The 27,177-nt window shown below is 40.9% G+C and overlaps 1 protein-coding gene across 2 annotated transcripts in view; it reads right to left on the bottom strand.

The window, feature by feature from the left end:
- CPED1 (cadherin like and PC-esterase domain containing 1) overlaps nucleotides 1-27,177 on the bottom strand; it is a 247,813-nt gene that overhangs the window by 95,795 nt on the left and 124,841 nt on the right. Inside the window, exon 15 of one of the 2 annotated variants that reach the window (XM_066591833.1) lies at nucleotides 21,624-21,789. In XM_066591833.1, coding sequence (XP_066447930.1) covers nucleotides 21,624-21,789 — 166 coding nt within the window. The remainder of the gene's footprint in view (nucleotides 1-21,623; nucleotides 21,790-27,177) is intronic. The other variant, XM_066591834.1, reaches the window with a different exon arrangement.

Raw genomic sequence — 27,177 nt, 5'->3', positions numbered from 1 at the left:
AGTATAGTTGGAGTTCATCAAATAATATGGATTTTGCAGGCTTTTTAATGCAGAATATGCTCTGCACAATGTTTTGAAAAATTTCTTGTCTTTTTTTTTGCAAAATTGAATTGCAGAATAGCATCTCCTGTATGTTAGAAATCTGCAAGAACAATTACGAAAGACGGTATTAATTCTGCAGTGGTATCCTTTTTCACTGCGGAAATAAGACATGAGGGTTTGAAATTATGCAGATTTCAAGCCCTATAGTCTGTGCAATTGTCCACGTGGACGAATTCTGTCCTGTGCGAAAGATCCATTACGGAGGCATTCTCTCTAGTAGCATCCATTTGGGGTGCAGTATAGCAGCCATATACAGGATAGTATGAAGCTGCAGGGACTCCATATGCCTCTGTAAAGCCTCTTGTAGATGGCTTTGTCATGTGCATAAGATCTAATTATGTTTATTATACTCTAAAATTTAGCCATGTATGGACGTGAAAGCTGGACTCCGAAAAAAGCTGATAGAAGGAGGATTGATGCGTTCGAGGCATGGTGTTGGCGAAAGCTGCTGCGTTTATCCTGGATGACGAGAGTAACAAACAGAGAAGTCCTGAATCGTATAAGACCAGATATATAACTGGAAGGCAAGATGACTCGGCTCAGACTCACGGAGGACAAGATGGCCAGCCTCAGACTCACATATTTTGGCCATGTAATGTGAGCAGAGTCGCTAGAAAAATCTATAATGCTTGGACAGATCAGTGGTAAAAGAAGACTTGGCTGCCAAAGAACACGATGGCTGATACTGTCAGGGCTGATACTGGCATGGGTATCACATAACTGAAAGAAGTGCAAAACCGAAAAACATGGAGGGAGTTCGCCTTTAGGGTCGCCGAGGGTCGTGAACGACTAAATGGCTAACAACAACAACATACTCTAAAATTAAAAAAAGAACCCTCATATAAAAACTGTCTTTGAGTTATACCCTGAAATCATGTATTATAAATGCTCCTGGAAATCTGGCCAACAATTAGGATGATTGTTGGTTCTGCCTTCCAGTATTTTCAGATAATAAGGAACAGCGACAGTATCAAGAACCAGTTTACTCTCACACCTGATTTTTTTTTATCCAGAGACACCCAGAGTACCTGACTCACCATAGCAGATGTGTAAGAGCAGCTCCATACTATGGCACCTTTGTAAGCTTCCATGTGAAATCAGAGACTTTGGGAGGTAGGGTATGGCTAAAAAGGCTTCTATAGATGCTGTATAATGGAGCTACATAAATTGGAGCCTCTACAAACCCATAAGATGGCCATTTACATGAGTTGTAATCCTAAATAAAAATAATTTGCATCCATGTGTTCATGTGGCGTACATGGACATTTTATTTCTTATTAGTCATAAGTATGTCGGATGAAAATTTAGGTATAGTTCTAATTAGATTCTTCAGTATTTGTTTCATGGAAGGAATTAACTACTGATTGGGGAACTAAGAGATCAGAGCTTAGAAAGTAAAAGTCACATTAAAAGTAGTTTCTTCACACATGGCGTTTTTAAGGTATTTTCTTCTAGGAATTCTTACCATGTTTTGTAGTGAAAGATGCTGTGGGCAGATGTTAGTTGGAACTCAATTTATCATGAGTATTTACTGTGTATTTATAGGATCAGTTTGGCTTGAGGCTGGGTTCACACGGGATGGATTTGCTGTGGAATTTCCATGCGGATTCCGCATGCGGCTCCCAATCCTGGGATTAGCCAGAAAAGTGGACGAGATTTTGCAAAAATCTTGTCCACACGTTGCGGCCAATCTGTTGCGGCCAAACTGTGCGGGAACGGCCATGCGGCACGGAAATTAAAGACGCAGCATTTCAATTCTTTTTTTTTTCCGCAGCAGACTCTCTCCTCTCTATGGGGAGAGATGGCCGCAGTGTAAATGCAGGCGACGAAGCCGCTCTAAAACTCGCAGCTGCGGTTTTCCAGCGGAATTCTCGCGGATTTTCAGTGTGGCCAATCCGCGAGAATTCCCCCGGAAATCTATCCCGTGTGAGCCCAGCCTAAATGAGCCATAATACAGACCATAATAAGACATGCTATGTATTTTTTGGGGAGTTTTTCACACACTTAAATATGCACATGAAAAACGCAGGTCTGAATACCCCAATGCAAATCAATGGGGTTTCAGCTATCCATATTATGCGATTAAAAATTACATGTGTAATACGCAGCACAAATACACCTTATTTAGACAAACAGACACATAATGGGACAAAACTAAACCACTGATTTCAATGGATTCCAGTGGTTTTGTTTTCACTAGCTCTTTTTTCGGCTGTTAATACTACATGCAGGAAAAAAAAGGCAGGACCTATCTTCTTGTGTTTGTTTTTTTTAAACTCCTGCGCTAAGGCGTGGAGTTTGAATGGCTGGCGAAGAGGAAGAAATTCTCCTCGTTCAGGCGCAACTACACTCCTTACCGGTGAGCGTGGATGTGCCTACGGCCATCTGAAAGCACCCTAATGGGAAAATTTGTACCTGTTCCATGCTGTAGATGCACTTCTGGTTTTGGCTTATACATACTGATGAAAAATACTGACCAAATACTGCTGCGTGAGAGGCCTAAGAGTGCTATTACATGAGGATCTTCAGGTACAGTTACTGCTAATTGCCAGGTTGCACCTAGACTTGCAACTTGAAGCAACGGCAACTCCAGTTACAGTCTGGAAAGTGAATTGTAAGCATTACTCACAACTACTAACGCTCGTGTAAAAGCTTTCTTTGGCATGTTTCACACAATTGTATTGGTAGACGCCTGTAATACAACTGAAATTGCATCAGTGTGTCATCAGTAGCAGCAAAAACAAGTGCCTCAGCACTCATATTTATGTCATTGTATTCAGATATTCAATATTTACTAGCCTTATAAAAGTCTAAGATTCTTACTGAACATTCTGGTGAAAACATGTGGGCCCATCTGCAACGTCTAGGGAATACGTACTTCAGATGGGGACCTAAGCCTCCAATGTATTCAGGGAAAGCAGGACCCACACTTATGTACTCTGATTAAAAGGCTTTGGGATGGAGAAAATAGGGTGCAGGACAAATATGGAGTCCGCAACTCCTCCACAAATGCAACAAACAAATTCAGTCAGCACTTCCTGCAAATCAGTCAAATGTTCAGGTGGATGTAAGCATGGCTGAAACAAATATGTCATAAATACATTATCAGTATTACAGATCAGTAGTAGACATTTATCAACACACTCGTGTGAAACAATCATTAATTAGTCTGGGTTTTTCATGGTGTTTTAAAATGCCTGTAGAAAACACCTGTAAAAAAAAAAGCTTGTATAAAAAGACGCTGTTAAAAAAATGCATGTCAAGGCTGCCTGGAGCTTGAACAGGTTTTTTTCTTGCTATTTTCTATACCTTTTATTGCACTTCCATCTCTGACGCCAGTGTGGACAGAGCTGTCAACATCTGGCCAGCTGCAATGAGTGCTGGGGCTGAGATCAGTTGATTGCCAGGAAGGGGGGTGCCGAGCGGCAGATCTCCGCCGATCAATACTGCAAGGGGTTATATGCCCAGAATACCCCTTTCAAAATTTTCCCACACAAAATGCTGTGTGTAGGTATTTTATTTAATCCCTATAAACATTTGGCCGCGGCATTTTAGTAAAAAAAACTAAAAAATATGCTGCTAAACACTGTGTAGGCGCACTTTGGGTATATTCACGTATGGTAGGATTGTTGCAGGTAACTGAAAATCAATTCCCCTCATCTGAATTGGGTTGTTTTGGTGGCGAGCACATAGAGTTCAGCAGATGAAAGGGGCAGTTGCAGAAATGTATGCAAAAAATGTGCCATGTAGTAATTTGTCCTCAGACTCCAGCATTCCAAGTTCAGCACTTGTCTCGATGAGACAAAAGCTTTCAGCTCATAAAGTGGTTAATATTGATAGCAACCGCCATGTTAAAGTCACTTGTGTAAAGAAAATGCCTTTCAAGATATCTAATAAGTTAAAATATTTTCCGAAATATATAATATCTTATTGCTAATGTGTGAGTAATTTACTTTTAGACTTATGGTTTGCCATATGTAGTCAGTTGTGATGTGCAAAAACTGTGTAAATGAATGTCTAAGTCTGCTTTTACACCTGCGTTGGGGTCAGTTCAGGCTTTCTGTCTCTCTGCTCTATTTTTGGAGGAATTTTGCATATTTAATGGAAATAAAATAGAAAAAGACTTATCAGTTTGTTCCCCATTGATTTCAATGGGGTTTAAAAAAACAAAAACAAAACACAAATCAGACAGAAAGACTTTCCTCAGTTCCGAATCCGTTGGGTTTCCATTTTTTAGGGATGGGAAATAGCACAGTTTGCAGAGTTATTTTTTTTGCAACCCCACTGAAATCAATGGGGATAAAACAGAACAGTTTTATTTTGAGTTCTCTCCGGAAAAAAAAGAGCAGAGAGATGAAAACCCTGAACTGAGCCCTAATGCAAGTGTGACAGCAGCCTAACTAGATTAAAAGGTCAAGGGATCCTTCTTGGAATAAATGGCCTTACCCTCCACTAGTGCTTACATAGGCACTCATACATTCCTGGACTCCTAGTTAATAGATCCCATATTTCCTAGAGTGCAGTCTAGTTATAACCAGTATGAGTTCTCCTTTATACAAAGGTGTTATAGCACTTTAGCTGGGCTCTTGAACAATAACTTGCACATGTCTTTATCAGACATTCAACATCTCCTACAAAACTGACACCAGAAAATACGAAAAAAACAAGGGGATTATGACTAAAGTGTCTAAGGAAACCCAATCCGGGTAATCCTTAAACAGGAGTAGAGATAAGGTCACACATCTAAAATGTTTTATCATTGTTTCTTTTCCCTTGATACATGTGGCTATGCTAAAAAAATGAGATTTTTATAGATCTACGGTAATTTGAGTAACTACGGCTGGAGCTACAGCGTTCACAGATATATTGTAGCACAACAGCATACATTCCAATTGCTGTGCAATTCCTTCTGTCCAAGGGAATCTATTGAGCCGCAAGTACATGTAGCTTTCATGGGATTTCATGTGACTGTTTCATGACAAATATAATAAGACATGGGGTAAAATGTTCTGCACATATTGCTAGTCACACTCATAACCTTGCATAGGCCATACACAGGGAATACATTGGTAGAATGGCAATATTTTAATGGAACACATGACAAGGCAATACTTGTTTACAATCAGTAGATCGACAGTTCGCTAGGAATGCTTCCTGTAACTCCTACAGAATATGGTAATTTAACCCAAGGCTAATCACAATGGAAAGGACTGTTCTGTACGGACCAAAATACAATCACTATAACAGAAAATATGACACTATTAAGGCCCATTTACATGCAAGGTTTGTCATTTGAACGAATGACTCAACAACTTTTTGCTCTTAAATTATGAATGTTTACACATAAAGATAATTGTTTTAAATCCTCACCATTTCCCTCATTTGCTGGATCATTTGGTAGTGTTTATATGTAAAGTGGACATAGATAAGATAAGTGGACTTTAGTTTGCTCAGGTAGGCGTATGTATATGTGAAGAATCTTTAGACGGGCGTTTTTTAATTAGTGCAAAGAGAAAAAGCCATTGTCTACTGTGGCAGTATGTGGATTGGCTTTTGAATCAGTCATTGTATTTAGCATGGCAGACAATCACCCCTCCCCTCATGTTGTTTGAACGACTGAACAACTGCTATTTAAACCTTATGATAAACCAACGAACTAGCGACTATTTTTATGCAGGCTGAAACTCAGCAACCAACAACAAGCAAAGGAATAGTGCACAATGGCTCTGTGTTTTCATATAACAATTATTGATCACTTTCACTCATTTGAACGAATTTTGAGTGACAATTGTTGTGTGTAAATGGGCCATTACTCAGATTTTCTTTTGGTTGAATCCTCCGATTGGTTATCACTAGAGATAAGCGAGTATACTCGTAAGGCTAACTACTCGAGCGAATAGTGCCTTAGCCGAGTATCTGCCCGCTCGTCTCTAAAGATTCGGGTGCCGGCGGGGGGTGGGGAGGAACGGAGGGGAGATCTCTCTCTCCCTCTCTCCCCCCTGCTCACCGCCGCAACTCACCTATCACCCGCGGCAGCAGCCGAATCTTTAAAGACGAGCGGGCAGATACTCGGCTAAGGCACTACTCGCTCGAGTAGTTAGCCTTAGCGAGTATGCTCACTCATCTCTAGTTATCACCTCTAAAGCTGTCCATACCCATTAAACAACTGTCAGACGAAAAGTCATTTATCCGACAGCTGTTTCCCTAGAGCTGCCCCATGCACATGAGCAATTGGCTCAGCCTGACGTTCATGTGATTAGGGAAATACGCCAGCTCTGGTGCCAGTTAATCTCCTGGGAATCAGAAGGATTGGGTGTTGAAATTCAACATCCCAGATCCTTCTTTCCCCTGACGGTATCTGTCGGGGAAAGTTGAAACGCCCCCCATACACATCCGAAAATTTTCTGGCCCCGGTGTTATCGGCAGGTTTGGATGATTAAAGTCTAAGGTGTATGGGGATCCTAAGTAATTCACAGCCTGATCTGTTTGATTCAGAGTTGTCAAAGTTATGTGTTTAAAATAGGCAACGGACACTGAAAATGACCCAACTTCCATGTTTGTAGTACCTCTGCATTGTGTAATCTGGGAAAGATTTTTGCATACATACCGAACTTGTCAACGTATCAGTAGGCATTAAAAAACAGAGGTATAGTAATGTCCTGGCATACTTTTGCCAATATATGTTGAGATAACACAGCCTCAGCTCTATGCTTTTCAATGCAACTGTATGCAATATTATAAATTGGAGTCAATGACAGATATATGGGAAAAAATAGCATAAACCTGCCATAAGTGCATCCATTGGCTTTTGTTTGTCCCATGTAATGCTATGAGAAAGTTAGAGTATTCATATATACTTTTCTGTGCGGCCCAAGTATGATATTAACAAAGTCTAAATATTATATTCAGAATCAACAGTTCACAAGTAATTATGTAGCATTTCGATCAGTCCCATGGTCTATGCCTGTGAAGAACAGCCTTGCACAAGCACTGGAGAATTGGTTTACTGCTTGATGTATGTTCAAAGAGGCTTGCTTGTATCAACGTCCATTTATTACACCAAAAGAGCTCTTAGGCCCTAATAGACTTCTCAGGCTAAAATTATTCTTCATAATCATTTCTAAGCCGTGACAGCCTCCATTCGTTTTTCTTGGAGTGCTGGGTCTGATTTAAGAGCTAATGTAAAGAGCCGGTGCCACATTTTCTCACAGGTCTCTGTACAACAAACATAATCGCTTTAATGTATTCCACTCACTAATCATTCTGATAATTACATTTCTGGATAAGCATTCAATTAGTCCACAAATCTCAGTTCAAGCAACCTGCTAGAGTAATTTGAAAGAAAAAAAAAGACAGCGCATTAAAGTCTTCCCCGTATTGTACAGTATTTTCATGATTTGTTAACCCTTCTTGTACTGTTGAACTGTGGATGGCTAAGGTAGCTAGGAAATGAGGAACAAATGAGAACTTCAACCACATAATTGTCATCATCCAATGTAAATATCATATCATAATGCCACATCTACATATGTAGTAGCCCCAGAGTTGGGTACTCCAGCACATTCTGTGCCGACTATATCCTTAAGATCAGCTTCTGGTGTGATGTTTAATAAGTGTGTAAAGTTATGATGTTATTGTTCATATTTCTTCACTGTAATGTATGTTTTGGTAATATTCTCCAGCCCCTGGTGTGTACAGGTCTCATAGCAACAGTCAGAGGAGTGTTTAGCCAGGCTTAGCAAAAATAGAGGGCCTGGGATTGGTAGTTTAGATCCCCATTACAGGTTTAGCTAGCTTGGTAGTATAAAAGGTAGAGAGTGGGTGGAGTTATGCTAGTCTAGTCCAGGGAAGCCTGAGAGAAAGAGGAGGAACCAGGGAAATATCTTTACTTGAGACTGACCCAGTAGTCTGATCTAGGACCCCAGTCCAGGAGATGCTGAAGTAGAGACTGGGGAGGAATGAGGAGAAAAGCCAGTGCAGGGGGAAGTTGAACATCTAAAGTATGAGTGCACAAAATCAAGAACATTTGGTAGCAGGGGGAGAGAGAGAAAAGGAGAGTAGCAGGCAATCTAAGTCATTCTGAAGCTCCAAGAAGAAAGGAAAGCAAGATGGCCAGAGTCAGGCTCAGCCAGGCCCAGCCAGGGAACAGAGCTAAAATGCAACACACAGAGGATAAATGTATTTCCCTGTATTAAGTCCCTGAGGATGTTGAGAAGTAATTAATGACTGTAGCTATAATAATATGTCAATGTGAACTGTGTGCAACAAGTCAAGTTTGTCTCTCATCTGCTCTTGAGGAATAAAACAGCTTTGGTTCACTGTACGACCCAACTCCTGGAGTCACTTCTCACCATCTATTCTATCATCAACATCTGCACTGAGGTACCACACTAAGCACTCCAGGGAGAACAGAGGTTTAATCCACCATTTTTGTTTAGTTCTCCACTTCTGTAATTTATTATTTTGTTCGGAACAGGACCCTACCCGTACACGGACTGGCGTCATGACAAAGCAACATCTTTTCCTACCCAACTCTGCAGGTAGTGCCCCATCAAGGTATCACCATCTTCCCCTGCCCAACCCCACCTGCAGCATGAAGTGCGAACTGCCAAAATTTACCACTCTGTAGCACCACATTCCAGACCCCCTTTACTACCTTACCAGGAGGAGCAGCAGAACCATTGTGTATATCATCTCTATTTCCCTCGCTGTTTAACCCCTCCTAGGTCTGGCCTGGTCGCCAAACATAGATGCAGTAAACTGCAATGTATCACACAGCAGCTTTATTTATGTGCTATTTACTACATTAAGCCCTAAAGGGACGGACGCAGTAGTAAAGTTTTAGTCATGAGGAAAACTAAGTACACCCTCTCTCAATTCTATGGTTTTACATATTAGGACATAATACAAAATCCTCTCCTTAAAATTAGGTAAATACAACCTCAGATGAACACCGCATGTCAAATTACTCCATGTCATTATTTATTTAACAAAAACCAGAACAAAATGCAGAAGCAGTGAGTGAAAAATTAAGTACACACCATGAATTAAGGCCCATTTACATCAGCCTCTAATGGTCTGTGCCTGTGGACTGTGAGCGGTGCATGACAGTGACAGAGCGGCGGCGGCACAAACTTTTCCCCGCCGACCTGTCTGTACTGGACTGTGGCTGCGGACATTGAGGGAGCGGCGGCGGCCGCCCTCCTTGCACTCTGTATTGGCCACTGATAGTAAGGAAGCAACGGCGGCACAGCGCGTTCCATGGCCACCTCAAAGTAGCTACCAGGGGGAGCGGCAGGTGAACACTATTCTGGCAGAGCTGTGGGAGTAGGGCACAGCAGCGGGGATGGCACTCACAGCGCTCCTGGCTGCTTTGGGCACAGGGGGAGCGGGCGCAGGACTATACTGTGCCAGGGAAGGGAGGGGGCTGTCAGCTGTGAGATATAGGCAAAGCACTGTCCGACAATTTGTGCCAGGGATGGAGGGTTAGGGTGAGGAGTACGTGTAACAGTTAGCCATATATTATATCTATAAGACTAACTGTTACACTTTACCCTCATCCTAACCCTCCATCCCTCTCACAAATCAGTGCAGCTGCTGCTTGAGTTTAGTGCCAGGACCTGCAGCCCATAGAGCTCTGCAGCCAATCACGTATAGGGGGCGTCACCCCCCCCCCCCCCCCTGTCAATCTTGACTCTACCAGTTCTTCTTGGTGGTGTCAAGATACACTAATACCAATGAAATGCTGTGGCAGGACCTAAAGAGAGCTGTGCATAAATGAATGCCCACAAACCTCAATGAACTGAAGCAATGTTGTAAAGAAGAGTGGGCCAAAACTCCTCTACAACAAAGTGAGGAAGTGATAAAGTCATGTAGAAAATTACTACTTCAAGTTATTGCTGCTAAAGGTAGTTATATGAGTTATTGATTCAATGGGGTGTACATAATTTTTCAGGCTTACTTTTTATTAAATAAATAATGACTCAATGTAATCTGCCATGTGTCATTGTTCATCTCAGGTTGTATTTACCTAATTTCAAGACCTTCTAAGGACCAGAATTCAAAGAGAGTGTACTTAGCTTTTCTCATGACTACATACCGTATTTTTCGCTCTATAAAGGTGCACTCTTATCTGACAGTATGATAAAGGAAACATCTGATTGATGAGTGGGGGAGGAGCAGTTCCCTCTCACTAATCAGCTGTATGTATATAGACGACTCTCACATCTGCCGGCTACATGGGAGAGGGAAGGGGAGAAAGAGAAAGAGGTGCCTGTATGGTGTATACATTTGTGCCTAGTTGTGTACAAATGGATACCCCATACATAACCATAATGAGACATGCCATGCATGGCTCCTGGAAAGTTGGATGACAACTAATGGAATTATCATTATATTGCCACTCAGCTCTTCCAGGATCCTGAATGCTAACTGCAGAGTTAGTCAAACATGGCATTCAGGGCTCCTGGAAACCTGGGTGACAAGTAATAAGATCCCCATTACATTTACACTCAGCTTTCCTCCTGTAATACCTCTCTGCATGTTCTAGGGGAGTTCAAAATATTTTTTCCTATTTTCCTCTTCTAAATACGAGGTGGGTCTTATCATCCGGTGCGTGTTATAGAGCAAAAGATATGTTATATATAACAATTAATATGCTGCCTTTGATGGTCTATGTGAAATGTGCCATTTCTTCTATGGCGGCTGCTCAAAATAAATAAACCCAGTGGTCTTGTGAAAACCACAGATAAGTTCCTAAAGAGTAATATAATGCCAACTGTGGAATTACTTGATGACCCAATGGACAATATTCCTTGTGACCTAGTGTAATTGTTGCTCTAGTGTAAAATATTAGGACAGTTTATCAGCAGCACATAACAGATGTATCTCTACTGTACTGCATACTGGCAATTTAGCATCCAGGCTTTGGTGATTCTGTGCCCAGCTAAGGAAAAAAAGATGAAAATCTTTCATCAAGCTTTACATCTGCTTAAATAATTTCCAATTTAATGACCTCTAGGTTAATCCGTCTATCACTCTTATTAGTCAATTTAAGCAAGCAGACATCAAACACACTGCAATAGGTCACAAGGTTTATTGGGAATATAGATAATCATCTGAATTACATTTTTGGGTGTGATGGTCAGACAGCTTCAATAACACACACTCTTCTGGCTTTCATAGCGAATTAGTACCAAGCATGCATCCCGTATGTCAGTCTTCTTCAAACGCCAGCATTTCTAAATGGAATCACCATGAAAAAGGAATACAAACTATGATCTGCAGTTGTACATTTTTCATAGTATTACAAAGATTATACCCCAACACGAAATTCTCATAAACTAAGAACATACAACAGGTGATTTTAAATGGGTATTCCCAGAATAACAATTTATGGCATACCCAAAGGATTTGCCATAAATGCCTGATACGTGCGGTACCAACCTCTGAGACTACCCCCTATCATGAGACTGGAGTAACCTCCTGTTCTTTGGTTTATTTCAACCTCAAGAGTGAATGGAGAGTTAATGGTATTCAGATCTTTCCATAATTCTTATAGACTTGAATAGGGAAGGTTTCACATGCTAAAAATGAGGTTAGGTACACGTTATCTAAGCTAATGTTAACCATGCCCCTAAGAGCATTTTCTTCCATATACAGTAGCACGCACAGAGGCATAACATCAGAATTGAGGATAACAGGGCAGACTCGCTTAATTGCAATTGCAGTACTGATTATTACGGTAGAATTAATGGAAAAGGCTTCTTTTTGATGAAGCACTAGCCCATAAAAAAAACTTGAATATATGTTTTCTGAATTATGAATTTTTGATGTGATTTAACTGCTAAAGGCCCATTTAGACACAATGATTATCGCTCAGAATTCGCTCAAAAGACGTCTTTTGAGCGATAATCGTTGTGTACAACTACACTGATATCGTGCAGTTTTTGTAAGCCGTCGCTGATTGTTGTCTTTCAGCGTGCTGAAAGATCAGTGATCAGTTATCAGGGATTCACAGCGGGATACAGCTGATACTACTGTTTCCGCTGTATCCTGCTCCCTGAACACAGGCGGGGTATGAAGAACACAGTGGTCCAGTTGTGTTCTTCATACCCCGTATGAAGCACACAGCTGTATACCAGCTGAGCGCTCCGTGAACAGCCGGGGTATGAAGAACATAGTGGTCCAGCTGTGTTCTGCATACCCCGCTCGGAGCACTCAGCTGTATAACAGCCCGGCACTCCGAGCAGAGAACAGCTGGAAGAAGAAGACAAGTGGCCCCGCTTGTCTTCTGCATCCCCCGCTTGGAGCACAAAGTGATCGCTCAACAATTGAGTGATCACCTTGCGCTTAAAGTAACACAACGATTATTGCTTAAAAGTCGCTCAAAAGACCTTTTTTGAGCAATAAGTGTTGTGTCTAAATAGGCCTGAAGACTGTTGTTGTGATGAACATGAATAATAGTTTCCAAAAGCAATCCAATAAAAGTAATAAACTAAAAATAATTGTAAGTACTACTGCTCCACCTGAGATCTACTTATGGGTAGTTATTCTGTATATTTAGTTCATAAGAGTCTGAATTCAGCTTTCTGCCTAGGGCCTCGCATGCTGTTAATTCGTCTCAAGAAATAATAATATAAAATGTTTACTAAACTATATGTAATATGATAAGGACTGTAAAGTAAAGAAGTTAGATAAAAGAAACACTTCTGAGAATGAGGAGTGTATCAAAAAATTGGAAATGGCAGCCAATGTAATGTAGTAAATAGATGTATATACTGCAAACATGGAAGAATTTGGTTAGCATATGACAAACGTGTGGGGGAGAAGGTTCAGACAGAATTATGTCTGCTAGGTCAGAGATAGCTGGCATAAGCATTAGATAAGCGGGCATGGGGAAGTTTAGTTACAGTATTTACCATTTCCCATACACAGGGTGTAATTCATATTGCTTATTTTCTCTTTCAATGGGCATTTATATTACATATTACCTTAATGGTATTTATATGACATATTACCTTAGTGGTAGCTGTTATTATGGATCAATTTTTTCTAATAATTGGAAGTATTTGTACTCGGATGACAAGTGTCCATTTCACTTTTGTTTTCTGAGAGCTTTACTTTTTAAAATCTTTTTCCCTAAGACAATCACTTTTATGTTCCTTTACCCTTTAGAAAACATATTTTTGGCTGCAGAAATCTATCGCTGTTCATGTTACTGTCCCCTACTCCACTTTAGTAATGTTTGTCAAGAATGTATTTGCTAGTAATGAACTTTAATTCAACTTTGTACATTTTCTCAAAAGTATCACTGAGTTCTAGTCACGTAGAATGGATGAAGTTAATAGACAGATGTGTCTGTGTTACGAGCTGGACAAGCTAATAGACTCTTTATAGTATACCTGTCAGCAAGACAGAATTTACAGTTTGCCCTAAGTAGTGTCATTAAGTGTTAGTATGTTCAGTACTAATCATTCCTGCAGTCAAACAGGCCTCAGTGTTGCATCTTAGTCATCATACTCTGGACGCCTTTGTATTGTATTCTCCCATGTGGATTTACTTGTCTACAAGTGAACAAACTGTCCAAAGTTCAGTTCTTCCTAAGAAATAATGGAGTTCCCAACTTCCAGGCCACCAATGAATTGACCTTTAGGATTGATATATCATAAGAGTGTGTTTTGGGCCAACCGAAGGATAAATTTACACATGGCCGATTTTTTGCAGGTTATACCGGTCAGTCCCAAGATAGCCTAGATTTAGTTTGGTTGAATATAAACTTTTAATTACTTTATGATTATTTTAAGTTCTATTTAGAAATTGGTTTGCAAATATAAAGTTTATGTAACTAAAAGTGACACGTGAATTGTCATCATATAGCATTTAGTTGCATCACATTGAATGAATTGGGAAGTGTGACTGAAGCAAGGGCAATCTTTGGTACCCTTCATGCTGACATTACTAGGAGCCACAAACTTTTTATATGAATAGCCTTGAACTTAATCCAGGATTACTGAAATGCATGAGAATTGTTAGAAGGCTGGAGTCAACATCCCTAGATCTGTCTTTGTATTGTAACCTTCAACACAGTATCAACTTGCACTGAAACTTGAAGATCGTAATGGGATTAAACATAAAAGAAAGTTAGAAAAAGTATTTGGATTAGAAATTTAACTAAAGCCTACTGTGAGAAAGGCCACACTGCTGTCACTGACCTTTCCCTCCATAAGCATGATACCAGTTGAGCCCGTTTAAGTGTCAGAGGGGAACCCTCCCATTTATTTACCCTTTCGCTGATGCAACAGGTGTCACATTAAAAGAGAGCATTGAGCGTAAAGGTATTGATACAATGTAATATGGCTGTATTGCTCGTAACTAATTTTAGAAGCCGCGGAGCCTGGAAGATGTTTTCCAACAGTTTTGCATACACAATGAATACTAATCAGAATAGCAAAATATAACAGTGGCATAGCGGTCAATGAACAAACACATTTTATCCATAAGTAGGTGTGGAAAAAGAATAAATCTGTACATTATATTTCCTCAAATCACAGCTGTGTAAGCTTCATTATGACATTGTTAGTGAATTTGATGTTTTCTTAAAAAACTATATTAAATAAAGAAGCACTCCAGGATTTTTTGCCTATATAATGTAGCATAGGCTATTAAACAAAAATGTAGAGGCTCTTGTGGATACCTTGTGCATACCTGTCACAGTAGGCTCCTTCTTCACCTCTGATATGGTTTCCCTAGTGTAGCCTAATTTCTCATTATGCCTCTGGCTCATCATACTGCACTTGCTCTGTTTTGAGTCCTATCTAAGGGAAGCAAGTGATTGATCAGTGATACAGAACGTCTGTCCCCTGCCTCACACTACAGAGCCCTGTATATTCCTATGTAATACAGCTGCAGTCTCAACCTGTTCTATGAGAGCTTCACCCTGTCTCCCCTGCTTTTTGCTTGTGATAGATCTTACAATTAGGAGGCAAATGAGAGCAGTGTGAAGCAGCATCTCATAGGATAGACTGAAGACTTTGCATACAGGGGTGGGATTCAAAACTTTAATAACAAGTTCCCTACTTCACTGACTAAACTACTGTATGCTAGCAAGGTGCCCACTGCACAGTGCACCAAAGAAAATGGCATCTAAACTGATAAAACAATTACAATCATTAATATTAGAATGAAGATTATTACACAAATACAGTACCCAGCACCAGAATCAGCTTCAATACATAAAGACAGCACCAGAACTAAACACATAAAACACCAGAAGTAACGTCAGTATATAAATATAACCTCAAAACGAAGCTCATAACTACAACGCCAGAACCAAACTCATAACATAAATGCAGCACCAGAATGGTAATTTGCAAAGTCACGTTAGCCGCTGAAATGTGAATTTGTATCATATAAAAGAACACTTCTCAGTATGACCTGAACAATGGTAAGTAAGGCCAGCTGCACATGGGCGAGCTGGATCGTGCAAGCCAAATCCGGCTGTGAACCCGGCCGGCGATCCTGCGTACCTTCTCTTTTCTGTATTGCGGATGACCATGGCCTATCCACGATGTCAGTTGTGGTTGGACCGTGGGTTGGATGGCTTCTAATGACTTCAGTGGAAGCTGTCAGTGCGGATTCCGCACAAAAATAAGACATGCTGAGATTTTAAATCCGCTTGCGGAAATCGCAATCATTCTGCGCATATCTGTGCGCACATGCGAATGTTCTATTTTTCAATAGGTGTGGAATACGTATTGTCCACACGGGTTACGATCGCGGATTCCACAACTGAAATCTGGTCATGTGCAGCCAGCCTAAATGCTGAGAGTTGTTATTTTACAAACAAGAATGTTATCATCCATCATCACTCTGCAGACTATACAGTGACTACAGAACTGATCAGGCGCAGTCAGTGGCTCACCGCCTATATGAAAGCTCCATTAATATGGGTGCAAGAACTCCATATAGAACAGATGAGTAACATCAAAATAGAGAAGTAATCCAGCTTATTGGATAGTGAACAAGCACTCTGACATATGAATACAATTTCATATCCTGGAACCCACAACATCTGACGCGTTTCAGACAAGTTGTGCATCCTTAATCATTGCATAAATAACTATTTAAAACAATAAGTAGCCTACCACATGTCCAAATCAGAGTCACACGATAGAAATCACACTAGTGGACATTACCAGAAAGTTATTATATGAGGTAATTTCATATAAACAATGAAGAGATCACATGCTCAGCATGCAATGTGTTTCTTCCATTCAGGGGTTGCAGCCGTACCTAGAATACCATGTTCATCTTATGGTATACTAGTTAGTGATCTAACTAGTGTGTTCCTGACTAGCCAATAATATCATTTATACTCAATAATGAGAAACCTTATATGTATATATTCAGGCATGCTCAGTTGTTACATTAGAACAGTAGCACTGCAGGACAATAGCACTTCTTTTATGTATCTAACAATTTTACTGCTTGGGAAATTGTAACTTTTGCCTATACAATGTATCATATCCAGGACCTCATGTCCACGGGGAAAATCAGGCCCGCTACGGATTCTCCATGGAGAATCCGTAGCGGGTCCCTCCTGCCCCGCGGACATGAGCGCTGAAAATAAGAATAAACTTACCTGCAGCGGACCTGGCAGGTCTTCTCTTCTTCACGGCCGGATCTTCTTTCTTCGGCCGGCGGATGTACTCGGCCGTGACGAAGAGAAGACCAGCCCGGTCCGCTGCGGGTAAGTTATTCTTATTTTAGGTCTCCCGCGGATCTGGACGACTTCCATAGGCTTCAATAGAAGCCTGCGGGAGACTCGCACGAAAATGGAGCATATCACGGTTTTTTTCATGCTCCATTTTTTAAAAATTCACTTTTATTGACCATCCGCGGGTATTTATCTACCCACGGGTGGTCAATGCATCTCTATGGGATGCGGATCCGCATGCAGGTGATCCGCTGCGGATTTAAAATCATATTTTGCCCATGGACATGAGGCCTTAGGCTTCTGTAACCTGTGCAGCCTCACAGGGCTCATCATCTATTAATACTTTAAAACTGAGCCGTAAGCCCTGATGGTATAGGCACGCAGAGTATGTTGCTTCAATATGTAATGCGTTGATTGGATTGGGTTATTTGGCACTGCAAATTGTATGTTTAGGGCACTATATAATATACCATAAGAAAGGCACATAAATAAAAGGTATTGCACAGGGCACCATCCAACCTAGGGCCATCACTGAGTGTGTCTGGACATTACATGCATCCATTCAGCTATTTAATAGGTTTATACGAAATAGTAAATTGTATTATGTTTTTTTAATAGCATTACATTTTTGCACAATTAGGCCTCGGTCAGACGAGCGTGCTTTTTGCATGCCCAAAATGAACGCTTCTAAAAGAACGAATGGATTCCTATAAAAGCGTTCATATGCGCAGAATTATGTGCGCAAAATGCTGCGAACCTAAGAAAGATAGAACATGCACTATCTTTGGTGTGCAATGGGCAGTAGTTTCCATTGAGTCCTACGGGAGCAGGGGTTAATGGAAACTCCTGTGCATGGAATAGCTTCCCCACTACTTACAGCAGGGCATTTAAAAGGTGCTTCTACCCAGAAGTAAATGTCCCGTTGTAAACAGAGGGGTATTCCTTCTGCTCCCCTGCTGGGCAATGCCTCAGCAGCAGGGGGCAGTAGGGGATTCCCCCAACCTCTCTCTGCAAGGTATTTCCCTATTATGGGGAGAGGGGGGGGGGGGGAAAGTTTGCAGGGCTTTCCCCTAGAGCATGGGAGAAGAGGACAGGGTTAGATGGATAATGCTCTAGCCTTGCCCCTATAGCCCCACCCACTCTTTCAAGCCACACCCGCTCACTCTTCGCTATGGGGATATCCCTCGAGATTTCCCTACAGCAGGGAGATTTAGCGGTGCAAAGGGAGGATCTTCTCAGAGCAGGGAGAATGAGTGGAGTTATGGGAGATTTCCCCATAGCAAGAGACAGAGAGCAAAGCAATGGGGGATTAACCCTTCACCCTGCTCCCTCTCTCCGTGCTATGGGAAAACCCCCCATAGCTCCGCTCAGCATTACATCATACTGCCATTTGACAGGCAGTCTATCAAGCCACTCCACGGTGATGGCTTGATAGGCAGTCTGCTAAGGCAGCCCTGGGGCCTTTCAAAAGGCTCTTGGCTGTCATGACACCTGCACAGCTTCCTGGATCTCATCGCCGAGGGGTGCGCGAGCTATTGACCACGAGTGTCAGCTGTAGTAAACAGCTGACGCCCACGCTGTATGCAGAGAGGGGGCCCCGCGACCTCTCTGCATACGTACACCGACGTTCCAGGACGTAAATGTACGTCCTGGAGCGGGAAGGGGTTAAAGTGGTTTTATCATCACTATAAAAACTTTTCCAGCAGCTGGGCCCCTTATAAAATAAAAAAATACATCATACTCACCTCTTTTGGGTCCCTTGAAGCTGAGCTGAGCGCTTACACTGCCCCTTTTGGGTAGACAGCTGGGTAGAAGTGCATGACCACTGTGACCAATTAGAGGCTGCAGCATCACAGTCGATGCTCCTGGCATCAGCGTTCATATCCTGGGCGATTTAATACCAGGATTTTGAGGACATGACGCTGCATCCTATGATTCACCTCAGTGGTCACGTGCTTACACCCGGCTGTCTTCCTGTAAGCCGGCGCTGGGTCAGTGTGAGCCGCTCAGCTCTGCTTTGGGTGCCCCAGGAGATGTGAGTATGATTTTTAAAAATCTTATTATGGGCCCAGCTGCTGGAAAAGTTTCTATAGTCATGATAAAACCCCTTTAACTACATAACCAGTGAGCATGTTACATATGTGTTCAACAAAATAGAAACACCTGTGTCTATATATCTCTAATTGTTCAAATCAGAGTAAACACATCAACAACCTTATCTGTGAATTCCTAGTCATCACCTCTTCCTCTCTCACCTTATATACAAAAGCCTGAGGGTCCTTTTACACAGAGTGATTATTGTTCAAGAAATCGTTGCATCATGTGAATTTGAACAAAATCATTCATTGTAAACAGGCCAACAATTAAACAATGAATAACAATAATAATCTTTATTTATATAGCGCCAACATATTCCGCAGCGCTTAATGAATGATGATTAAATCACTTATCCTTCATCTTATGTAGACAAGGAGGGAACAGACAGAAGAGTTTAAAAACAAATATGAACAAATACGTATACAGAAGGAGTTGGCAAGATGTTGGATTGCAAACCAGAGCCTGGTGGCTATAATCTAAGATAGACCCAGGAAATTAAAGCAGAGCTTAGTCAACTAGCTTCATAAGTGAGCTTCACTGGGTAGACCTAAAATATGGTTTGAATCTAACTTGTTGACAGTAGGTTGCAGTAAATGGTATTCTATAGCTTGGAGTAGAAGGGAAAGTCAATGAAGATTTTCAACCTGTAGTATTAAGGATAGAGAGAAAATAGTTTTCCTGTATTTTAAAAAAGTGAAGAATACAAAGAGGCTGCCATACACCACTAATACCCACATTATTTTACTTATCTTTATAAACCCATGTATATAAGTCATTGAATTAACTGCATACACACATTCACACAGGTAGATCCATGTACTACATCAGATCTTCTTCACCTTTTCTGCTAAGGCCTTATCACCCAGAACATGTGGTTAGGCTTCATCATTAGTCAATGTCCATGCTTTGATTTTTAATTTGTCTGTTAAACCACAGCCCGACGTCCACGAGCGGAGAATCATAGCGATTCTCTGCTCACGGGATTCAAATCGCGGTATGCTGCGATTCTCTGCGGTGAGCCTATCTATCTATCAGATAGGCTCACCGCGGAGACCTGTCATTTCTACCCCCTGCTCTCCCGCTTCACCCGTGGACAGGCAGCCTTATAAGGCCATGTATGCTCCTCTGGGAAATATAAATATCCTCAATCACCTTCTAGGTGCTCTCCTTAAGGAGAGAGGATACCCCTACCAAACCATGTAATAGGCCTCTAACTAACCAAGCCAGAAACCTACTGCACACTGACGAGGGGCAAAAATCCCAAAACAGCTGTCTGTGTACAGATTGTGGCTTGGTTTCCAATTCCCAATAATTGTTAGGGTTTGGTCATACGAGCGATTTTTTTTTTAGGCATGAATAGGTGCGCAAACACGTGACCAAAGCTAAACATTGCACATAAATAGTGCATCCCCATTGAACTACAAGCCCTACCCTGAAAATGTCTGACTCCAGCGCGTCTTCTCCCCTGGTCTTCTTCAATCAATGAATGGCTGTGATTGGTCACAGCAACCAGAGAATCAGCTCTTCCAGCAGGTTGGGATTTTTTAATCCCCGGCCAGATGAAATAAAGAAAACCAGTGCTGAGGACCCAGGGAGAATACACCCCAGAGCCAGATAGCGCTTCTAGGTAACTTTTTTTTCCTGCAGCTAGGGCTTATTTAAGGGCTTTCCTACTGTCCAAATTGCATCCCATTGAATGAAAACAGCGTTTTCGTGTGATGCTCTGCTTTTTTAAAAGCTGTCTTATCTTTTGTAAAAATCAGACATGTGAACGCTTTCATTGGTTCTAATAGTTTTTTCGTGCACCTATTCATGCGCACAAAAAATGCTTGTCTGACCACGGTCTCATAAAGACCTGTATAAAGGGTCGGACATTGATTTACAGGAATGCTGCCATTCAATAAGTGGCGCTGCAGAGGTATTTTTATATCTTCCTTATTGGCATAAATGAAGATAACATACAGTAACATCATCGGTGGTATTTACCAACTGTGCGCTAAAATATATTGCATCACTGGTTTCAATAGCAGCTGAATTTACACAAACTCCATCTTCAGATGTGTATGAAGATAACCCCAGTACTCCCTATCCTCATGTCATACAGAAATCCAGCAAGATATAATATAGGGGATTTGTTTTAGTATGACACTAGGGAATACTTGAGCTCTTAATCAAGAGGCAAGGGGAGGTTGAGGAATGCTTAATGAAGAACACTCAGGAGCACAGACTTGTAACAGAACGCCCATCGGATGGTGCTCATCTAATTTGTATATGGAGTGCGGCAGAATAAAATGCCAACATCTTGGTTAATGCTCCAGCATGAGGGTTCAGGGAGGGATTTTTATGCTTTCTTTTATGTCTGCATTCTAGCCTTATTACTGATTTAGTAGCCTAAAATGTGCTGACAGACTTAATATAACCCAGTTAGCATTTATGATTGGAAAGGGAAGCTGGGATATTAGGATTAAATGCAGTTAACCCTGCAGGTCTTGAGTGAATGTAGCAGAGTGGCTTGTAAATATGTATTTGTGAATACTCTGTGTATTTTTTTCATTTGTACCGTATTGTAAGTGTAATATAACATGAGATTAAAAAAAAACAAAAAACATTTTAAATATACTATTTACTTCCAGTTTATGTTCTTCTAACAAAGTAAAACATGACATCATTTAATACATTGATACACATAATTATGATTGATCTGTACCTGTATAAAGCCACACATTTTGTAGTGGTCAAATAAAGGCAGACTTGGGCGATCTTCCCGATAAAGAATTATCCTATAGCTTCTTAATACCTGTGTTTTGGAAGATTCATCAGTAACATGCAAAGTGATCTGATTTGTTCCAAGCCCAAGTGGATATTTTGCGACTCTAGAAAACAAAATGATTTTTTAAAGAATTATTTAGAATATATTAGATGTTGTGAGATAAGCTCCATATTTAAAGCACTTAGGCCCACTCTTTTCTGGGACATGGCTAAAGGACTCACTGTCAGTGGCGTAGCTATAGGAGTAGCAGTTGTGACCTGGCCCCCCTGACAACACTAGAGAGCTGTAAGTAGTGCTATATATGTTCCTCACCGCTCTGATTGGTCAACTCCTCCGCATAGCTGCTGCAGCGTGGTGACAAAGCCTCCCAATACATTTTCTTTATCTAACTTGTCTACTCCAACCTGGTGGATCAGAACATCAAAGAAAAGGAGACAACTCCTCTATGGTGTTCTGAGGCTGTGTGGAAGGGTGGGGTCTGGATTGGATCATCGTGGAGCTGGATGATCCTCTGGTGGCTCAGAACCAGAATACAACAGTGAACAAATAAAGAGTACTATACTCACTTCTCTCACTTTCTCTGCCGATCCGCTCGGAACCAATCCTTCTCTTTCAGGGGTAGAGTAATCACGTGCTAAACGGCACATGGCTGTCATCCCTCAGCATGTGAGGCCAGGGTTTGGCCACAATGGTCACGTGTCTCAGCACATGTACCATGCTACTGGAAAGAGAGGGAGGAGGACTGGAGCGGAGAGGATCAATAAGGGAAATGAAAGAGGGGAGTATAATATTCTTGATTTTACAACATTTCACCTTTAGGGCCACTCTCACATATGCGCTTTTTACCACGGTTTCAACGCTCTCATTGATTTAAATGGGCCCCAGCCTGCGTGATTGCATGTTTGGCACATGCCGATTAGTGCACATCTCTAATGGTGTAAGAGCTGATTGGCAGACAGAGAGGTGTTTTTTTCCTAGCTGACAAACAGCCATGAAGGAATTGTATTTATTCAGACCCAGCTCTTCAGTGGCCGGTTATTGTCTTTTCCAAAGTGTCTGGTGAGGCAGCGGTCTTCTGACAGTTAGGTGCCAATGGCTCTTTATTTTGTGTGGGACTTATTCACATCAACCTAGTTCTGTGTTATATACATTGTTCCTAACACCTGAATTAAACATTTTCCCTGTCCTACATCTGATGTGCTGCTGCTCCTATTGGGGTGATCATGTTGCTTTTAGACAGGGTTTGCTATGCCAAAGTTGCTTAGGTATAGCGTTCCCATCAGCATATTTATTTTATCATTATTTACCCTATTTTGTGCTCTCCACATTTTGGTGATATCAATATTGTTCCATTGTGGTGTTCCATTGGTGATGTCTGTAAGGGGCGTCGGATTTGCGCTTTGCATGAACATAACAATAAGGAAGCATTATTAGTGATGGGACAGTTATTACTTATTGGAGCCATAATATGGCATTATTAATGATGAGGACCAATACAGGGCACTATTACTGATGGGGCCACAAAAAGAGCGCTTTTACTGCTTGGATGGCACTAAAGATGGCAATTAGGAGCTATGGATGAGAAGATTATATAAAAGTATGGAAAACCGAGAGAAGGTGCTGGGAAAGCAAGGAGCCGAAGATGTGTATATATTAAATTCTGCAGAAACAAGATGAGCTAAGTCATCATGGTGGTCTGGGCCAAATAGAGAAGTGAACAATTCCAGTCAAAGGTGACATCACCTCCGATTCAAAGGTGACATCACCTGCGATTACTAGATATAATGTTACTGTAGTTACTTATATAGTTTGAAGAGCGCCTGTGTAGAGCTGGTGTCTGCTATATAGTAACTGTATGGTGGTAATATTGGTCTTTGTGGCCATTTGACTTTTTAATTATTTTTTTACTTTTATTGTATATCCCTGTCGAAACTTGAACTATTAGGTTTACGGCTGCCTGGCAACCCATCGCCTTCAGTGATGGGAGAGGAAAGACATGTCTTGAGGCTTGTAGCTCTGATCTTTTAAGGCTATGGAGCAACCGTGACTAGCAGCCGTGAAGAGAAGTTTCACAGAGGGAGTGGGGGGCCAGCTGAACCTTTGCACCAGAGCTAATGAGCCTTTAGCTACACCCCTGCTCCTTTTGTATGAATTTTCATCGTTATCATGTACAGTAAAAATATTAATACACATTTTTAAGGGGAAGAGGAGAAGAAGAAAGCAGAAGTTGGTGATCTATAGTGTTGAATGCTACATACAGAGAGATTGAGAAGAATCAGTAGAAAGCAATCGCCATTCAATTCAGCCGTCAGGAGATCGTTAGACACGGTAGTTAAAGTGGTTTCTCTAGAATGTAGAGTATGAAAGCCAGACTGTAAGAGGACAAGAAAAGAATTACCTGAAAGATAGCTTATTAGGTGAGAGTTAACCAGACTTTACAGGAGTTTGGTGATGAAGGAGAAATTAGAGACAAGTCGGTAGTTGGCTGCATAAGACGAGTCAAGAGACGGTTTCTTTAGTAATGGAGATATGACTGCATGTTAAAACAGGAAGGAAAGATACCAGAAAAAAGAGAAAAGGTTAAATATTGTAGTGAGGTGACCAATGACAGATGGGGAGAGATCAGACAAGGATAGCAATTTATATTAAGTGATAAACGTAAGTTAAAACAAATTACATAAAACATATGTACATCTCCTTAATTTTTAGTACTGTGATATTTGATTTTAGATGACTTCGTACCTACTACCAAAAATTATTTTAACTACCAAAGAAATGTGAAAAACGACTCTAAGGGATTTGTCCCAATTCCACCCACAGAGCCCTGGAAGTACATTTTTGGGCTCCTTTCTAGTCATGCTGCAACATTTAAACTGACGTTAAGCCAGTACTCCATCAATTACTCCAAAGCACGTGCCGCTCTCTTTTGGCAGTATAGTTATGTATTTATAATCCTTGCTGTAGTTTTTAACAGACTTTCTTCCTCACAGGTTACAGATACAAGAGAACGTCCCCGCATGTAATATGCCACAGACTAAACAATACATGCAAGGACATATGTCGAACCAAGTCATTTTAGAAAATGTTTAAAAAATGAAAAAGACCCAATACGATTCAAAATGTACAAGAAAATTACATCCTTGCATGTGTTCCAACGATCATAAACAAAAAGACAAAAATGCAGCATAAATATTGATAGTATATAGAAAATCCAGAAGCAGTTTTGTATTTAAGAACAACTCAGCTCTATCAAATAATATGTCCCCCTTAAAACCAGATGGGCTTTAAATAAGTTTATGTAAAAATATACATTTTTATGTTTCTATTTGCTCAGTGATGAATTATCCCTCCCACTATCTGTTTTAGGATGCATTTCCCATCCTGAGGAACCTCTAATAACATGTATTAGTCACTCTTGAGTGTCTCCTCACTCATTTTCAGGTGTCTTCTCATACCCCTTCTGGGTGCTCTCCTTGGGGAAACACAATGCCATCCCGCAACCCACTCACCCCCTAGGTGTCTTCACATATCTTTCGGGTACTCACCAGCCGAGCCAGAAACCCACTGCACACTGATTATGGACAAACACCCCGAAACAGCTGTCTGTGTATTGTTTTCTGGCTTGGTTTCCTATTCCCAATCATTGTTTTACAGACTTGTTAAAGAGTCGTACATTGAGTTGAAGGACTGCTGCCATCCAATAGGTGGCGCTGCAAAGGTATTGTTCCATCTTCCTTATTTGCATTAGTCACTCTTATCATGCTGAAAAGATGCGCACAAAACCTAAATGCATGGAGAGACACACTTTATGTAGTCTCTTATGTTCTGTTATGTATGATAATATTGGGCCATAATTTCTATAATGTGCACTATGATATCTTCAGACTCCTGTAGTTTCAAGCATTTATTGAACGTTTACATGCATAATTTATGTAAATAATTTATAATCTGCCTGCTGGTGGACCTGATCTTGTGGTCGGTAATACTATGAGTCACAGTATGATAATGTCATCTGGATCTAATCACATGATCAGCAACACTGCGGTCTACGGTGAGCTATGATGACACATATCTCCAGTGTAAGCGGCACTTTCATGATGCAGACGAAAGCTATAAATAGTGGGTGTGCCTGGGTATATGCCATTATTTATGCTGTTGTCCCATTCCTCTGATGACGCTGCTAGGCAGCGAGATATGTCGTGGGTACACTGTCTGAGCCCACTAATTTTAGTCAGTCTGACTTGTCACAGTAGAAATTGGAGTGTCCGGATGCCACGCTCATCAGGATTATGTTGCAGTATTACGCTACTTAGCACCTGCATCAATCTTCAAATAGCACTGGGACTTTGCAAGACATACAGTATGTCAGTTTTTTAACTTTCTCTGGACCCATTTACTGTTCATTTTACACCCTCAGTGACTGGTTATTTTGCGCCTTAATGGCTGGGTAATTTATTTCTTTTTAATAGTTGCACAAGAACCGCAACATTTATATTTTTCCACAGACATACCCATATGAGGTCTTGTTTTTTTGCAAGATGAGTTGTATTTGTATTATTATAGCACCACTTTGAAGTATATATAACATATGCTTTAACTTTTATTAATTTTTTTGGGAAGGAGGGAAGATCATAGAAATTCTCCCTTTTTTAGCTTTTCTTTTCCTCTTTTTATGAGCTTCACTGTACAGTATAAATAACATGTTACCTTTATTCTGTGGGTCAATGTGATTATGGCAGTAAAAATTTTCCAACTTTTTTTATGCAATACAATTGCAAAGTACTAATGGGTATCCATGGCAGATGGAAGCCTGACAACACCTCCATGTCTGCCATGTAACTCAGCCTATTAGACCCCGCCTTCTGCAAAGTCTTATAGCCTGTTGTCATATTCTTAGTAGAATGCACTATATAAGTAACACAGTGTACTATTCTAGAACTTGACACATTATTCCAGATGAGGTCTGACTAAGAAAGAGTAGACGGGGATAATTACCTAATGTGATCTAGACTCTTTGCTTCTCTTAATGCATCCCAGAATGGTGTTTGCCTTTTTTGTGGCTGCATCACATTGTTGACTCATGTTCAGTCTGTAATATATTAGTATACCCAAGTCTTTTTCACATGTGTTGCTGTTTAGCCCAATTCCTCCCATTCTGTATGTGCTTTTTTCATTTTCTTGCCCAGATGTAGGAATTTGCATTTCTCCTTGGTAAATATCATTCTATTAGTCACCCCTCAATATTCAAGCTTTTCTAGATTTTTTTGAATCCTCTCTCTCTCTTCTATAGTGTTAGCTATGCCTCCTAATTTTGTGTCATCAGCAAGTTTCCTTCCTCCAGATCATTTATGAAAATGTTTAACACTGAGCCCAGGACAGAGCCTTGTGGTACCCCACTTAACACATTCTTCCAATTGGATGTGCAGCCATTTATAACCACTCTAAGTACAATCACCTTGTTGCATGCAGTTGTGAATCCACCTAACAGTTG

This window comes from Eleutherodactylus coqui, chromosome 2 (genome assembly GCF_035609145.1).
Source record: "Eleutherodactylus coqui strain aEleCoq1 chromosome 2, aEleCoq1.hap1, whole genome shotgun sequence".
NCBI classification, from domain to species: Eukaryota; Metazoa; Chordata; class Amphibia; order Anura; family Eleutherodactylidae; genus Eleutherodactylus; species Eleutherodactylus coqui.
This window is presented reverse-complemented; position numbering and strand designations above follow the sequence as displayed.